The sequence below is a fragment of the Lutjanus erythropterus genome, chromosome 20 (genome assembly GCF_056507025.1).
Source record: "Lutjanus erythropterus isolate fLutEry1 chromosome 20, fLutEry1.hap2, whole genome shotgun sequence".
NCBI classification, from domain to species: Eukaryota; Metazoa; Chordata; class Actinopteri; order Lutjaniformes; family Lutjanidae; genus Lutjanus; species Lutjanus erythropterus.
Window position 1 is genome coordinate 20,605,316 of NC_139336.1, and position 17,471 is coordinate 20,622,786.

The following is a 17,471-nucleotide window of genomic DNA, read 5'->3' on the forward strand; positions in this document are numbered from 1 at the left end:
TTGCAGGTTTAGTGACCACAGAGTAATTTTTTGTGGACACAAGTCAGAGGATCATGGTTAATGTTGAACCCTGAGTTGTATCTGTGACCACGCTTACTAAATGCTTTGAACTACATATTTCACAAAGCCAAAAGAGAGGAAAAAGTCACTAATTATATATTTTGCAGGACCTAACCCAAGAGTAACTTCTTTAATTGCTTTTTAAAACTTTCTTTACTTGTCGCCTGAGTAATAAAGTATGTCAAATTACTCCGCTTTACATCTGAAAGAGCAAACAACACAAACTCAGTCAAACAGACTGAACTGAGGAAAAAAAGTGGCTGCTTTTAACATCCTCTCTCCTTTTTCCCAGGTGACTAGATACCAGTTGGTGTTCCTCCTTGCTCACAGAGCAGCTGAAAGCTCAAAGCAAAGCAACGGTGGGAGAGCAGAGCTCACCCTGCAACAATGCCCCCTTTGTCCCGGACTAACACTGTACCTACCAGCCTGCTCTTTGATTCCCTGCCAAGACAAACCACTGTGTTGGGTTACAGTTCTTGTAGCAAAACAATCTGCGCTTGTGTTTAATATACTACAGTCTGCCTGCATTGGGCTGGCTGTCAGTCAGGGCACATACACACACAACTGACTGGGGGCCCGCTCCTTATCCCATTAGCACTAATGAGAGAAGGGTATGTTGATTATGTGTGTTGAGGGCTACCTGCTAGGAGGATATGGAGGAGAGATAACCGGCCGGCATCAAAGAGAGATGAAAGATAAATCGCTCCCTCCGTTCTCCTCGGGTCATTTTCGTACTAATGTTGTCTCACACACCATCGCCTTCCACTCTCACCTTCATCTCACTCGCACACTGTTGGCTCAGACAGACGTACTGTTTGCTTCGACTTCAGCACAGTAAGTAATTTGGTTTGAGTGCCAACATTCCTGTTTCAAATAGCAGGTCCACTGATGTTGGTCCAGTGGGCTACAAGTCAGATATGTGCGTGGTGCGTGTACATGTGTGAAAGCGTGTGGACGTGTGCAGAAACGGAGCTGCAAGTTTTGGTGGATGATGAAGACACCAGGACTCAACGGGAGAGAACCGGGGAGGAACTGGAGCTACGTTCAAAAGCACCGTATGAATGAAATCATGCTATCAAGATTTCTAGGTAATTTTTTGGAGACCAAGTACAGGGTTTGCACAGCTCTTTAATCGTAAAATTCAAGCATATCTCAAGCACTTTCAAGGTACCTTATCCAAAAGTTTCCAGACTCTTAAAGCCTTTCTTATCCCATCTAAATTGTTACTATGGACACCTTCATACCCACAACAAACAACTTCCCTTTTTTTTACTTTACACCCATTCATATTAGCTTTGATTGCACGTTTTGGTTGTGATTATTTTAATGCTTGCAAACTTCAAGAGTAACGGATCAACAGAGAACTTATCTAGCTATGAATAACAAATATGATGACAGGACTGTTTCATTTCAGATATAACAATAAGAACTGCTCACTTGCCCAGGGACAACAACAGCTCACTGGCCTGGATTGTCTCGTTTGCTTATGTAGGTCATATAGAGGCATAACAAGTTAAAAACTCCTTGTAGTAGTAGTACTAACTCGGAAACTAATGTCAAGTATTGCTGTAGACAAGGTCAGCAAAAAAAAGGTACTTTAAAACTTTAAAAACAGTCCTTTCACCTCACAGAACACGAGAGTTGCTGGTCTTCCGCTGCCTAGATCTGTTAGTTTAAGTTGTGTTACTTTGATGAATCTGGACGATTCTTTTTAAAAAGACGCACTTCATGCAACCCCACTTCAAGTAATCTGAACTATCCCTTTAACGGAGCGCTCCACTGATTTTGCATTTATTTTGATAACTGATTTGTCATTTGTCTCATTTTTAAGGCTAAATTTGTTGTTTTTCTCTGTTTTACGTCATTATAAACCGATCATCTTTGGACCATTTTTTGAGTAAAACAATTAATCGATTAAACCAAACGTCAGTAATGAAAATAATCATCATTAATTGCCCTGAGCTAGGGGTAATATTCTTTAGACTGATTTTAAAGAGCTACAATCATGACTTAATATTAACATTTTCTCTATCTATCTATCTCTATCTTATTTAAGGAAACATAAGAGAAGTATTGTGAATATGATGGGTGGTCATTTACCTGATAAAGACATATTTCCATCTAGCCAACCAGCGTGTGTCAACAAGCTTGAGTTTTGTAATTTGCCTGCTCGTAAACAGCTAAATGAGCCATATTTAAGTGATGCTTAAATACTGTGTTTTGAGTAACACAGTAAAATGCACTTCACTTTGCACGTCAAACTGCCTCTGAAATCCAACCACAACCTGATCAGAGGAGCCGACAGACAAAACTGTTTTGGAGGGATTTTCTGTTGCAGAGAGGCTGTAATTAATACACATTAATGACTGTTTTCAGTGTGTCTGGGCCTTAAGGGTGTCTAAATATTACATGAATCATTTTCGTTTTCTGTCATGATATGTCAAGAATAACTCATGTACATCTCAAATGATTAGTTGACTGACAGAAAGTTAATTGACAAATATTAATGAGAACCCATTTTTCAAGCACTAACAGCAAACATTCCTTGTTTCAGCTTCTTAAATATGAGCATTTCAGTTCTTACTTCTCAATACTTGATAGCAGATGGAATATTTTGGGGTCTTAGACCACTGGTGAGACAAAAGATATTTAATACGCTCTGTAAAACTGCATTTTTTGTATTTCCTGGCATTTCAGAGATCAACAAACAGCGTTGTGAATAAGTGTTTAAAGCCCAAGTTCTCTCTGTGTGGATTTACTAAATACTCTGCTCATCTGAAAAATAAAAGTTTAGTCTCATCTAAATGTACTCATTAACCAGGACAGGGTTACTCAAAGTGGTTCGTTACTTTTTCTTTGTATTACACAGTTCAACAGCTCCCCCACCAGGTTGTTACACTGCATTACAACAATTTTATGAATGTGCTGGAGCTGCTGGCGGCCCAACCGCAGACATCTGTTGGATATAGTTTAATGTCAGCCAGAAGCTGCTGCAGAGATTGGAAGTTGGGTTCAAATCGTACATTCTTACCTGCGGCTGGGCTTCTTCCCTCGTTCCTCCTCGCTGGGCTCTGTCGTTTTCTCTGCGCCTTTTTCTTTCTGTAGCTTTTTGCTGATGAGTTCTCTCATCTTCTCTCTCTTATCTGAGTCGTACTCTTCATCTGCATCCATGTCATCATCATCAACATCACCATCGACCTCATCGTCTGTCTGAAACAACATGTTAAAATTTACACTTGGAGAAATGCAACTGTGGGAACTTTGTTTTAGAGCAAAAGATGAAATTTTTCATATTTACAGTATGTCTGACTTACCTCAGCTGCATCTCCTGATGTCCTCTTCTTCTTTTTCCTTTTAAAGTAGAATCATGAGTTCATGTTGGAGAGAGTTTATGAATGTAGGAGAAGTGTGTTTCTTTTATAATCATTAATAAATTAGTCGTTGTACATACTTATCAACTGCTGGAACGGAGCTCAGTCTGGGGTCGTCTTTCAGAAGGTCGTGGCTGCTTTTGCTTTTTCCCTTAAATGTCTGAAGAAACATCAACAATGATAAGAAACTGATTCTATTTTTTACATATTTGGAACATTTTTTTTTATTTCAGTGCAACTTCAATTTATAAAATTTCCATTTCATTTTACTGGAAAGGCATTTAAAGTATATAGCAATACAATACAGCAGTATTGTAATATCTCTCCTAGTTATCCAACACATACATTTACATTTTGAAAGCCATTTACCACAAATGGCTGACAGGGTGGGATTTTATGGGTTTCTTGTTTTTTAAGTCTCGTTCTGTAAATCTTTTAATCGGGAAAGCACTTTGTGCTTAAGCTATATAAATAAAATCATTATTAAAATCATTATTATTATTACTGTTAAAGGTTTGTCAGGCAACTTTCCATTCTAAAAGACTGTAGTTCAGTATGGACGGTATAACTGCATAGTTATAACCATCAAATGTAGCTGATGCTACAATTTTAATTACAGATTGCAAAAAAACCCACACAATCACGATAGTTGATTGTGGTGAATTTCCGTTATCAGGATAATCATGAATCGCTATAATCGTAAATATCCTGATTTATTTTTCTTACTCACATCAAAGGTAAAGTGATTCCAGTAAGTCATAGCACCATTTTAAGAATTTTGAGAATAATTTGATGATGATCGGGATGATATTGTGAATCAGCCAGGATAATTCTGATGGGAAATTTTCATATCGTCCTATGTATAGTTGGCGCTTATTTACACAAATTCTTCTTATATGACTTGGTGGAAACAGAAACTGAACTCTTTATAATATAAATTTATATCATATAAATAATTTTACAGCTATGAAACTGGCTGAGTACCTGGCTGACTTGATTCACCATCTCCTCTTCCTCTTCAGCTTCCTCTCCGAACGACAACAGACTGAAGTTCCTACAAAAATGAACATAATGTTGGCACTGAAGCATCGATTAAACAGCTGTACTAAAAACACATTTAGAAGACAGAAGCAGAAGAAAAAGAAAGAGATCATAGTGTCTGTTTTGGTTGTTGTTGTTGTCATAGCACATTGGGCTGTAAAGGCTGATTGTTTTATGGTTAATGGAATTTCTGACATGAAGCAGTGAAAAATGATGAAGACGGCAAATGAACAAAAGAGGCAAAAAACAAACAGAACACTTCAAAATAATCAACAGGGTTCCAACACCTGCAGTGCAAAAACCTGCCAATGTTACGATCAGAAAGACAGATGAAGACTGAAAACTCACTTTGTGGCTTTGGACTGTGATTTTTTTCCGTCCTCTTTATCTTTATCCTTTTTGGCTTTCTTTAATTCGCGAGGTATGATGTCATCAAAAGGAGAATGAAGTACCTGGAAGAGAAGAAAAAAGTTTTTTTTTAATTAAACATATTAAATACTTACTATTTTTTACATTAAACTTACTCTTAAAAGGTTTTCAAACAAGAAAAAACAAAAGAAGAAGAAAATACCTCAGTAGATTTTATCTTGTGGGCATTCAAAGGTCTTTCCTCATGGTCACATTCAACTTCTGCTAATCTGAGCATGTTATAAACTGTGTCTCCTGTGACCTGCAGGGTGAATTGTTGAAAAAGAAAGCACAAATGGTCGAGCACATTTAGACATGCATGAAGGAGGGATTTCACAAACGCAGTAATGTCCTTTGTCAGATATGTGGCCCACATTAATATACAGAGAAAACATTTACCTTTCCAAATATGGTGTGTTTATTGTTGAGCTCATCTGCTCGTCCCAAAGTGAAGAAAAACTGACTGCCGTTATCGTGTGGTCCAGCATTCGCCATAGCAACCAAACCTCTCCGGTTGAAGCGCAATCTGGAGTGAAACTCATCCTAAAAGTAAAAAAAAAAAAAAACAGACACAGAAAGATGATTTCAAATGTCAGTTAAATTCTCTTAAAGGGATGATTTGGTTTTAGCCACTCAAAGAGGCCTAAAAATAGACACCAAACCAAACGAGTCTGGTGGCTTTAGGGAGAATAATGTTTGGCTGATTTAACAACAGTTTCACATTGAAAAGCAGTGAAAATATTTAATATAAATATAGCCTATACCCTTAAGTTGATATAATTCGTTTTAGGGGGCTAAAATCAGGGTTCCTATACCTTTTCCAAAGCATTATTTAAAGCATTTTCAGGGTGTATTTTCTAGCCCCCCTACAGGTGTGGTAAACAGTAAATTAGACATAACTGTGCTATAAACAACCAAAATTATGTTTTATGATATCATTCTGCAGAAGGATGACAAATTAAATAACTACACAACAAAGATTCATGTTTCAAAATATGTCACTTCTCTCTTCTCCCATCCTTTTCTCCTTGGAGCCCCCCCTACTTGTATTTATGAAAAGCTGAGCCCCCTCCCCATGCCCACACACATGTAAAGAATAAGTGATTCAATCCAAGGTTTAACATCAATTATGACTGTTTCCATTCTTAGAACCTTTTCTAAATGTCTCTTTTCTTGGATGAGCCAACATTGAAACTGAAACATTGAAACTAAACACAACAGGTTTGCACACTTTATTCCATCCAAATGAATAATAATGATTCATGATCACAGAGCTTGTGGGGTCACAGAGGTGTTGCACTAGTAGACAACTACTTTTGAGTGAGGATAAAGAAATGTATCCTTTTCAATAGTGTATACAGACGTTTGTGTAAATTGTGATTTTATTTCACATGTGCAAATCTAATTTTGATGATGTCCAAGCAGACAAAGCCTTGAGGACCCTCAGGCTGGGAACCAATGCTCTGTGACAAGGCTAAGCCAATATAAAAAATCTCTCAATTGCTAGGCAGATAACTTCAATTTCAATACAATCTTTAAAAAAAATAAATAAAAGCCAACACTTGTTGAAACAGCAACCACCTTTCTTGTTGTCTGTTAGCCTCCCACTCACTGTTCCATCAAGGGAACACATCGACAAAGACCGACAGTTCACACAGTGCAGAGTGGATAGTGAGGCTCCAGCAGCATCATCTTTGTTTTGTGTGAAAGGCAAAATCAAATAGGCTCTGTCTGACCTATCTTATTTCTTGATCTAAAAAGTGAAGTATTCTGTCAAATAAAGATTTATTATGAAAGTAATGCAACTACAATTTCAAGCAGTTTCGAGCACTTTATCCAAATTCAAAGCACTTTTCAAACCTTGAAAACACTACATTAAATTCAAGTGCTTGCAATGATTTCCAGCACACATACAAACCCTGCAGAACACATTTTGCTATTGACCCTGTCCACAGCAGTACATTGCTTAGCTTGCTACACTGGTACTCCTGCTGCTTCTCTAAACTGGGGTTGTGTCGACCACCATCTACTGTAGATAATACACTGACTGTGGACAAGTACCTCATACAAACACACTCCAAAAATCCAAACTATCCCAATGATGTTTGATTTACCGCAGGGATAAGTTTATCATTCATACTTGATGATGAGTTATAACATTAATTATACAGGATGATCAAAAAAGAAGCAGAGAATCAGTCTGACCTTGAACGGCCGGCCGTAGATGGACTCTCCACCTGTCCCTGTTCCAGTGGGATCTCCCCCCTGAATGATGAAATCATGAACCACCCTGTGAAATATGGTGCCATCATAGTAACCTGGAGAACAGAGAAATATTAGACAATAACACTTTATTTTACAGGCCTGTAATTTTAAAACAATTTCCTAATCATTTCCAAGAAGATTCCTGGAAATAACTATGTAAATTGGGACTAATCACAAGGAAAACAGAGACAGTATTCAATTGGTAAAGTTCCAGTTATTTAACTGCAACTCATTGTTGGTCTTTTAGTCTGTACACGGCCAGTCATTTGTCTGCAGACAAGCATTAAAGTCAACATACGTGGATAATTATGTATCTGATAATAATTCATTGGTGAATTAATACTGAATCTTAAATTGGGCCTTTCTTTCAATAACATTAATAATTTTCCCAATAATTTGCATCTTATTGTCGAACACAGTTAATTTCCAGGAAATTCATGGACCCATAAAATAAAGCATTACTGACAATTAATGCCAAATACCAATACCCAATCCTGGGTCTGTGAGAAAAAATAATCTATTAATTCTTACTACATTTTTATGTAATGAGATTAATGGATGGATAGTCAAACCAGGCTTGCAGTTCAGTTGTCTCATACAAGTCTTCTGTAACTAATACAATATAAACAAGCAAATATAAAATGACTTTATCAGGATGTCTGAAGGGTTAGATCTTGAGAGAACTATCATAAAATAAAATATCATTTCCTTAGACTGATATGTTAAGTGTGTAAATGTGCACATCAGTGTAATATTAGAATATAATACAGAGGGTGTTTTGGTAATATATTCATTTAAATTTGCTAAAATCATTATAGCCAGGGAATTAAAATTAAAGGATACCTCAGAAAATCTATAATTAACTCAATATTTACGAACCAATGTGAAGATTTAGCAGTATTTAAAGTGGTGCTGTGTTTGCAGGACTGCAAAAACCTCACCCTCACCCTCACACATTTTAAACTAGGAGAACCAACAGTGGCCATGAAACTCATGGTGCCATCTGAAGATATAAACAACTCGTTCTTAAAAGCAAAAACACGATTCTTATTTATTGCATGGTTATCTGCAGTGTATTACAATTCTGTTTGGTCCCTGTAAATCTCACACACTGGACAATTAAAAATAAATGGCTCTACTGTTGCACCCTCACATAAGGGTGATGAATGCATATTATGATATTATTATAATTTTAGAATACAATACTTTTTTCTTGAAAATTTTAACTGAATTGCGAGCACCATCATACCAGAAAATTAAAATTCAAGGATATCCCTAAGAACTAAGGTTAACTGAATCCAACATGTCTTAAATTGGCCATTAAAGGTGCATTTTAATTTAACATTTTTAAATAAATCTTAAGTGCTATCAATCTCAACATGGATTCAGAAATTTTCCTGCACATTTTCTGAAGTACAAAAGCAGACCCCCACAAAACTGGTTTGGGGTGCATAAAGTCTTTTAACTGCCTTTGATTTTTTTTACCTTCCATGCACAGTTGCACAAAGTTCCTGCATGCTTTAGGAGCCTCCTTGGACCACAACTCAATGTCAATGTCCCCTGCTGAGGTCTTCAACAGCACCTACGAAAAGATCACAACGGGATATTGAAATAATTAAGCATGCCAACATTTACCATTTATATGTAGCCAGAAAAGTGAAGTGAAGTGTGAACTTCAACATTTTATCTGACATAAATAACATGAAGTACAGCAATACAATTAAGGTTTAAAGTATTGGTTATATTTATCATACAGTCAAACCTCATATTGCTGCATTTAAAAAGTGTTCAGCGTTACGTAAACGTAGCTAAATGTCCTAAATGTTATAAACTGTAGAAGTAAAGTATATATTGAAGGCTCTTATTCGAAATGCACATGAAAGGACAAAGTGGAAGTTAAAAATGCAAAAAGTCGCGCTCACCTTTCCATTTGTTGGCGGCTCTTGAATGTAAATATTGCTCATTCTGCCGCTGAGGTTTTAACTGTCGTTAAAACAAGAAAATTGTGTTTTTTACACCGCGTGATACTTAAAAAACATAAACCCGTGTATAATGTTTGTTAAATTAGCTTGCTTTACAAGTAACATATATTAGACTTTTCTGTCTACAGCCATCTTGGCCATACATGTGAGCGTATTGTTTACTTCCGAGTACGCGGGGGGTTCTCAATAAAAACATTGTTGATTTTTCGTTTCTTTGAATATTAGCGTTTAAATTAATTAATTTGCATTTGTATTAAATTTGCTAAATATCCAATTTCCATGTCTATCAACGTATAAGTGTGCTACTAACACAACAATCCTAAGCAATATTGTCGACACCCCCCAAGTTTGACCTATTGGTTTGACCCAAGTGTTCCATGGTAATACACCCTCGGAAACAAAACAGTACTTTCGTTCCACTACAATTAACCTAGTTCAAGCACTTGAATGGTTAAAACTTGATGCAGACGTTCTTTAAAACCACAATTAAGGCTTTTGTTTACCTACTTTTGTTTCCTCCGTTTAGTGACACTGACTTGTGTTGGGACCGGCAGGAAAATGTCTTAGGTTAAGCAATGGATTTTCTTTTCTTCTTATTCTTTTATTTTATCTAAAAGCAAGGTCAGGTTGTCAATGAATAAAAAATAGATACACAGATAGATAAGAATCAAAATAAAGTAATGATAGGTGTACATAATAAAATTAGTGTACTTAATTTAAGATTAGAATAGATTATTAGTAAGTATTCGTAGTATTTTTAGTAATTCTCAAGTCCGTGTCTAGAAAGGAACCCTAAATTTGGGGAACTCTTGCGAGATTTTTAAGCGTTGTTTGTTAATTGTGCACGTTGTACAAACTATTTCTGTTTTTAATGTGACAACGCTGTGGTTGTGGTCTGCGTACATTTAGGAACATAAACTCTTGGTTATGGTCAGTGGTTTGGGTTGAAATGATCACTCTCACGAGATCTTTCGCTGGTCTGGGGTTCCCTTCTAAACACGACAAACCCAGGCGCTGAACGGAAGTACCGCAATCCGCGAAGGACCACACGGAAGATTTGTAGCAATGGCGGACGCTGAAAACAATGTGGATCTTAAACGAAAAGCAGATAATAATCAGGATGGAGATGGAGACGGAGAAGATGATGACTGGGTCGGCCCGCTGCCAAGCGAAGCCACGAAGGTCAAGAAAAGGAAAGGTTCGTTTTTGGTAGTTTGATAATTCGTCTCATTTTCATACATCTCGTACTCCGCTAAACGGTGCTAATCATGCTAACAAACTCCCGCTAACTCCTGGATGTTTTTGTTGTGTTTTTTTTTTTTTCTCAGTACTGGAATTTGAGCGAGTTTATCTGGACAACCTCCCTTCAGCTGCGATGTATGAAAGAAGCTACATGCACAGAGATGTTATTACACACATAGTTTGCTCTAAGTAAGTGATGTTTTTAATAAAGTTGACAGTAGACTATGAGAAAGTGTATACAACTTCCTCTAATTCTGTGGGACAACTTTCCTAGTTTATGATTCAAAATTATTTATCATTTTTAATTGATAGAGGTGACATGCAGAGTAACAGTGATCAAACCTCTGTCTTTTGAGGTTAAATGGTTTGACAGTGTCTAGCAGCTCAGTAGTACATGCCACAGAAATGGTTTACGTCATCTAAAAGCTGAGAACCTGAGGATTCATTTGAGAACAGCTCAATTTTTTGTAGTTATAAATCTGTAATAAACATTGTGTTTTCTTCAGGCTCCTATTCAAAATTTTGGAACTTTGTTTGTTGCAGCAGTTCTCTGGCTGACACTCTTTTTGGCATCACCAGACTAATTTACACGCGCCAGAGTAAATGAAAGCATGAGCTTGGCAGATTCGTTTGATTTCCATGTTAGGTTGATACCATTTATTACAGAGATTTGGTGCTAATTTGTACACTTGAGAATTGATAAAAAACAGTCAGAGATCCTCCCAAAATATCACATTTTGACACTCAGGACCTCGAGGAGCACCATAGGAAAATTCATGCTGTGTTTTAGTATCAAAAACATTTTGTGATTTCTGCAAGAATTGCATTTGTCAGCCATTAAAGCCATCCATCCTCTGATTGCTCCAGGTCTCTATTTTGTGCCTGCTCTCTGTCTTAAATAATGTAAAAGCTCACCCTGTACAATGATGACTATTTCTTAACTTATTTAAACAGAAGTTGGCGTGGCTTTATTTCTACTTTTGACCCCAACTTAAGTAAATATTCGTTTTTTGTTTTGTTTTTTTTCTTTTCTTTTCAGGACAGATTTCGTTATCACAGCCAGTCAGGACGGCCATGTCAAGTTTTGGAAGAAGAAGGAAGAGGAGGGAATAGAGTTTGTCAAACACTTTCGAAGTCATCTTGGTAAGCAGCAAATTTATTACTTGGAATTAATCACAATCTTCCCGTCTGTTTGTTTTTTTATATTAAATGTCAAGGGGCAATTAGGAATAATATGCCGACCTCCTCGCATTTAATTTTTGTGTTTGCACATTACATCGAATACTCAAATATCACACGTACTGTGTCTTCTGGAGCGATGAATACTGACATTGTTCTTGCTTTTTCTGCAGGTGTGATGGAGAGCATTGCAGTCAGTTCTGAAGGGGCCCTTTTCTGTTCTGTTGGTGATGATCAGGCCATGAAAGTGTTCGATGTCGTCAACTTTGACATGATCAACATGCTGAAGTTGGGGTGAGTCTAAATTACAAAATATTTTTACTTCAAAAATGCAGTGGCTCCTCTTCCACAATTTAAAGTGTTTATTTTCCTTCTTATGTGCAGCTTTCATCCAGGCCAGTGTGAGTGGATCTATAACGCCGGGGATGCCATTTCCACAGTAGCCTGCTCGGAAAAATCCACAGGGAAGATCTTCGTCTACGATGGAAGGGGAAGCAACCAGCCGCTCCACGTCTTTGACAAAATGCACTCCTCGCCGCTGTCCCAAATCCGCCTAAACCCCAAATTTAGAGTCATTGTCTCTGCCGACAAAGCGGGAATGCTGGAATACTGGACCGGCCTCCCGAATGAATTCAAGTTCCCCAAACATGTGGACTGGGAATACAAAACAGACACAGACTTGTATGAATTTGCCAAACACAAAACCTATCCCACTTGTCTGGCGTTTTCTCCTGATGGGAAGAAAATGGCCACCATCGCCTCTGACAGGAAAGTCCGGATCTTCCGCTTCCTAACAGGAAAACTGATGAGGGTGTTTGATGAATCGTTAACGGTAAGTTTCAAACTCATCCAGCCCGGATCTACACTGATGTGGCTACTTCATGTGTTTCTCATGTCTGTTTTACCTGTCAGATGTTCACAGAGCTGCAGCAGATGAGGCAACAGCTGCCTGATATGGAGTTCGGGAGGCGAATGGCTGTGGAGAGAGAACTGGAGAAGGTGGACGGTATCCGGCTGACAAATATCATCTTTGATGAGACCGGACACTTTGTGCTGTATGGGACCATGCTGGGGATCAAGGTCATCAATGTGGAAACCAACAGGTACGTCCATAATAAGGTGGAGACATTATGGATGCTCCAACAAATGCTAAAACAAATTCAAGTAAAGTTAAATGCAGTAAGAATCAAGTATGTGAAGTTCAGTAAAAGCAGGCTGAGCTTTCATGTGACACACTTGGAATATCAAAAAGACAATACGTACATTTTCTTTAGCAAAGACGTTTCTGAGAGCTGTAACATGTCATGTTCCTGTCTGCATACAGGTTTTGTTAATGAAAGAGTTGATGATATAAGATCTGGCTGTTTTTTTTCTAATTTGACCACTAAATTACTGCTTCTGTTGATGGCTTTTCTAATCAAAGTGAGAGGTTTTTAGATTTGTTTTGAATGATTAAAGGAGGACTCCCAAGGATTTTACTCAAAGTGTGTTGACAGGTGTTAGAAAGGACTTTGAATCACTTTATTCAAATTGGGGATTTTATTCAAAGGTTTTTTTTTTAAGGGCAATGACATTTGAAACTTTTCTCAAAAAGAAGTGTTGAACCCAAAAATTCACATGTAGCACAGCCCTAGAATTTACGATCTGTCTGTTCCACTACGTTGATGTAAAGTACCTGTTTTGGGTCAAATATCAAATAAATGTCTGTGGATCTGGTTTCCCAGGTGTGTGCGGATCCTTGGCAAGTTGGAGAACATCCGTGTGGTCCAGCTGAGTCTGTTTCAGGGGGTTGCAAAAGCCATGCACGTAGCGCCCACCGTAGAGATGAAGGCGTCTGACAACCCTGCCTTAGAGAACGTGGAGCCCGACCCGACCATATTCTGCACGGCGTTTAAGAAGAACCGCTTCTACATGGTGAGACACCGTGACATTCAAATTAAGAAGATATATCCACACTTTCCCTTCTCCTGTTCTCTGTTTTAACACATCATTTTTTTCTTTACTTAAGTTCTCAAAGAGAGAACCAGAGGACACAAAGAGTGCGGACTCGGACAGAGACATCTTTAACGAGAAGCCCTCGAAGGAGGAGGTGATGGCTGCCACACAGGCTGAGGGCCCCAAGAGGGTGTCTGACAGCGCCATCATCCACACCACCATGGGAGACATCCACATCAAGCTGTTCCCTGTAGAGTAAGTTTTAGCGAACAATACAGCTTTGTTCAGAAGTCTCCTTTATACTTTACAAAATATACATGAATCTTCTCTATTGTTCTTAGATGTCCCAAAACTGTGGAGAACTTCTGTGTCCACAGCAGGAACGGCTATTACAATGGACACATATTCCACAGAGTCATCAAGGTAAGTTTTCATAGCAGGTTATTAAGACACATTCAGGCACTGATCAGTCATCTGACTCTGCATTAAGCTGTGTCTACATTTTGTGTTTAGTTTAATATTTTTATTTTTTGCACAATTTAAAAAATGTTGACGAGTTGAGTAAGAACGGACCTGAGAAGTTGTGTCTTTGTTGTGTGCAGGGCTTCATGATTCAGACAGGAGACCCCACAGGCACAGGTATGGGAGGAGAGAGCATCTGGGGCGGAGAGTTTGAGGACGAGTTCCACGCCACGCTGAGACACGACCGCCCGTACACGCTCAGTATGGCGAATGGAGGCCCCAGCACCAACGGCTCACAGTTCTTCATTACTGTCGTACCGACTGTAAGTTACCTTATTAGTAGATCACAAACTCAACTAAAGCCTCTTTCAGACACATACACACATTATTAATGTCTTACTAGAGTTTGTACATGTTGGTCTCTGAAATGATGAATGAAATAATTCCAGCGTGGCACAACTCTAGAATTTAGATTGTCGGTCTGCATTATATGTAAATCTACAAATTTGTATCCTAAAAATGGCAGCAACTTAATAATTCTGTCAAAAACCATCACAATAAAGTAATTTAGCATAACTTGGATACTTCTGCAGTCTGAAAAAGGTGCAGGCCGAAGCTACTTACCCACAAACACTCATCTTTTGCCTAATGATTACCTTGATCTTGCAGAAATAGTGAATGCATCATTCTCTGGTTGCCTCCACACTTGCGTGTCGTGCATAACGTGTGTGCGCTTGGTATAAACACACCAAAGCAGTTGCTGATTAAAGGCACAATAGTTTTGGTGTGAAAAACAAGAAAGCCTTTAGGCCATGTTTTTGTTGCAATGGCCAAAAAATGCAAAGGCGGCCTGCTTTTGAGTTAGACAGGCAGGGAAAAGCCTGAATTTAGATGTGATGAGAAAGGAGAGATTGGGAATTTTTGATTTAGGTACACGGCCGAGGTGCCCTTGAGGAAGGCACCACACCCGTAACTGCTCAGGGTGCAGCCCCATCTGTCTATCACCTCTCCCACTAACTGCATGTCCATGCATGTGTGTATGTCAAGCCTACATATGTATAATTGACAATGGAGAGAGAGAGAATGCAGAGAAACTGAATTTCCCCAAAGGGAGATTAATAAAGTATGTCTTCTTTAAAAAGCTGTGCCAACCTTGTGTATTAGTCAATAAACACATTGCAAAAAAGAGCCAAAGAATAAAAATCTTCGTTCCTGCTTCTTTCAACTATTTGCAGTAATAATACCCATAAGAATACATACAGAACACATAATGTACTGTTCATACATTAAAAAATAATGAGACAGAGAACACTTTGCTTCCTGAATATCATTATTTTCTGATTCAGTGCTGTTTTCCGGTTGTGCCGCTGCATCCCTCTCTCACTGCCAAATATGTCTATAAAGGTCCTGTCATCTCTGAAAACAGTTAAAACTGTGACAAAAAAAACAGATGAAGCCAGCAACGCATCAGATTCAGTGTCTGTAAAGGGCTTAAAATATCTTTACTTCCCCTTAGGCATCTCTCATGTAAGAGAGAAGGCAGAACTGGTTTACACATCTTTAAAACAGAATTAACTGCAAACTGTACTCAAACTAGAGTTTTCTATTCCTCTAGGAGATTTTAAAGCTTTATTTGATGTTCTTTTGTGATTCTTGTAACTGTTTTTATGAATTCCTTTAATTATTCAGTGTGTTCTTATGAGTGTTTTCTGTCCTCAGGCCTCCCTTGCAAAAGTGATCTTCATCTCAATGAGACTGCCTGACAAAATAAAGAATAAATTAGAAAAATAAAATAAAAATAAGTTTGATTCGAATTGTTTAATGTGCTTCTGTCTTTCTCGTCCCTCAGCCTTGGCTGGACAACAAGCACACTGTGTTTGGACGGTGTACGAAAGGCATGGAGGCTGTCCAGAGGATCTCTAATGTCAAAGTCAACCCCAAGACTGACAAACCGTACGAAGACATCAGCATCATCAACATCACCATCAAGTGATCGAACGTCTTTATCATGTCCTGTACAGTGATTTTTTTTTTTTTTACCAGAATGACTTATTAAAGAATGCTTTGAGTATGACTGTATTAAGAATTACGTCATTTGTTTGTTGTGATGGAGATAAAGAGTTAATTACCTCAAAGAAGAAACTACCAGCCAGACAAATAAGGTCAATTAGTTTATTTTACAGCATCACATTATGAATAATTTACAAAAAGCCATTATCAAGTCCACTGGTAACAAAGGTTCTGACACGCATTGTGCTTCTACATTTCAAAAACAAATGGAAATGTTTTCACAAACTATGTGGAAAGGCTTTTCACACGTGCATTTTTTTTATTTGTATTTTTTATACATAGATACAAGTAGTAAACATTACATAGCAATGAATAAAGATTAACTCAAAGTCAGGTGATGGTTCCTTTAATAACAAGACAAGTGTCAGTGTTAGGTTTAATGTTTCACTAAGTTTCACATTACATTACTGAAGGCTGCTGATTAGAGGTGTACCTGCACTCTGGACAGATAAACAGGACTCATGTGAGATGTTTAAATAGGAAATATTTTCACAAGACATTTTGTTTTGCGGTGAGATTAATATTCAGAGTCGACTAAGAAACAGCAGATAGTTAAATTTGCTTCCAAAATGAAAACTGGTGGCGAGGCAGCGAACAAGTGCATTCCACAAATTCTGCGTGCAAGACACTCCACAAAACGGAGGCAGAATCGGTGCGTAGACTCTGAATTTCTCACACAAAAAATCCTCAAAACGTCCGCGCCCCCGCTCATAAATAAGTTCAGTAAACAGTTTTGTTCTGTAACAGAAAACACTACATTCAAACCAAAAACTCTACTGGTGCGCCATTTCAAGACCAGCTGTGGCATTAAATAGGTTCATATATCACACTTTAAAAAAAAAAAGAAAACATCTTGTACATATAATTTAAAGACCCCATGTAACATCGACTGCTATTGCTTACATTAGATGTCAAGGCAAAGTGAGAAAACAGCCAAAATCTGAACATGTGAGCGTCAGTTTGAAGCCACTGGAAGTCGTCTGAAGAGAACATCACAACATTTTATAAAAACCATCGTCAATAAATAGTCACTTGGTAGCTAAACTTTAGTCAATAGTTATTTCACTGTAAACAAACAATGTTAAATATTTGTTAACCTTCTTAAATAGAGAGATGGACCAGATATTTAAAAGTTGATAATGGGTAATTAGTCAAACATTATTGGACAGCGAAAATTAAGTTTCAACTGATGATATGTACTTATGTAACTTATATGTTACGTCTGTTCGTAAAGTTACACAAGTAAATCGAAAATCAATCGGAATTAAATTTAAATAAGTGAACTAAAGGCCAGAGTCGGTGATTCTCCCAGTGTTGTTTTCTTACTTGTGTGTCTGAGAAAAAAAAACAACACGCAGCGTAGCTTATCGGCAAATATATTGCACTTGATACCATGTAGACCAGTGGTTCTCAAACTGTGGGGCGAGTCCCACTGATGGGACAGCCACTGCAGGTG

The 17,471-nt window shown here is 37.9% G+C and overlaps 2 protein-coding genes across 2 annotated transcripts in view; one reads left to right on the plus strand and one right to left on the minus strand.

Annotated features, from left to right (window-relative positions):
* The window catches only part of cwc27 (CWC27 spliceosome associated cyclophilin), a 39,326-nt gene extending 29,856 nt beyond the window's left edge, over positions 1-9,470 (minus strand). Inside the window, exons 1-10 of the mRNA XM_084746664.1 lie at positions 9,068-9,470; positions 8,631-8,727; positions 7,086-7,198; positions 5,280-5,423; positions 5,044-5,142; positions 4,821-4,924; positions 4,416-4,485; positions 3,512-3,591; positions 3,375-3,411; positions 3,092-3,270 (exon numbers count right to left, since the gene is read on the minus strand). Coding sequence (XP_084602790.1) covers positions 3,092-3,270; positions 3,375-3,411; positions 3,512-3,591; positions 4,416-4,485; positions 4,821-4,924; positions 5,044-5,142; positions 5,280-5,423; positions 7,086-7,198; positions 8,631-8,727; positions 9,068-9,109 — 965 coding nt within the window. The 5' untranslated portion in view covers positions 9,110-9,470. The remainder of the gene's footprint in view (positions 1-3,091; positions 3,271-3,374; positions 3,412-3,511; positions 3,592-4,415; positions 4,486-4,820; positions 4,925-5,043; positions 5,143-5,279; positions 5,424-7,085; positions 7,199-8,630; positions 8,728-9,067) is intronic.
* A 682-nt stretch (positions 9,471-10,152) lies between these two features.
* On the plus strand, positions 10,153-16,031 carry ppwd1 (peptidylprolyl isomerase domain and WD repeat containing 1). The gene is made up of 11 exons (XM_084746297.1): positions 10,153-10,325; positions 10,456-10,558; positions 11,409-11,512; positions 11,722-11,842; positions 11,933-12,380; positions 12,461-12,651; positions 13,273-13,462; positions 13,557-13,738; positions 13,825-13,906; positions 14,086-14,268; positions 15,795-16,031. The coding sequence occupies exons 1-11, from the start codon at positions 10,193-10,195 to the stop codon at positions 15,936-15,938; spliced, it is 1,881 nt and encodes a 626-aa protein (XP_084602423.1). The 5' UTR covers positions 10,153-10,192; the 3' UTR covers positions 15,939-16,031.
* Positions 16,032-17,471: the final 1,440 nt, after the last annotated feature.

Coding starts and splice junctions, on each gene's coding strand:
- ppwd1 (XM_084746297.1), top strand. CDS start 10,193: ATGGCGGACGCTGAAAACAATGTGGATCTTAAACGAAAAGCAGATAAT. Junction 10,559..11,408: donor ACACACATAGTTTGCTCTAA/GTAAGTGATGTT, acceptor TTTTCTTTTCAG/GACAGATTTCGTTATCACAG. Junction 12,652..13,272: donor ATCAATGTGGAAACCAACAG/GTACGTCCATAA, acceptor CTGGTTTCCCAG/GTGTGTGCGGATCCTTGGCA.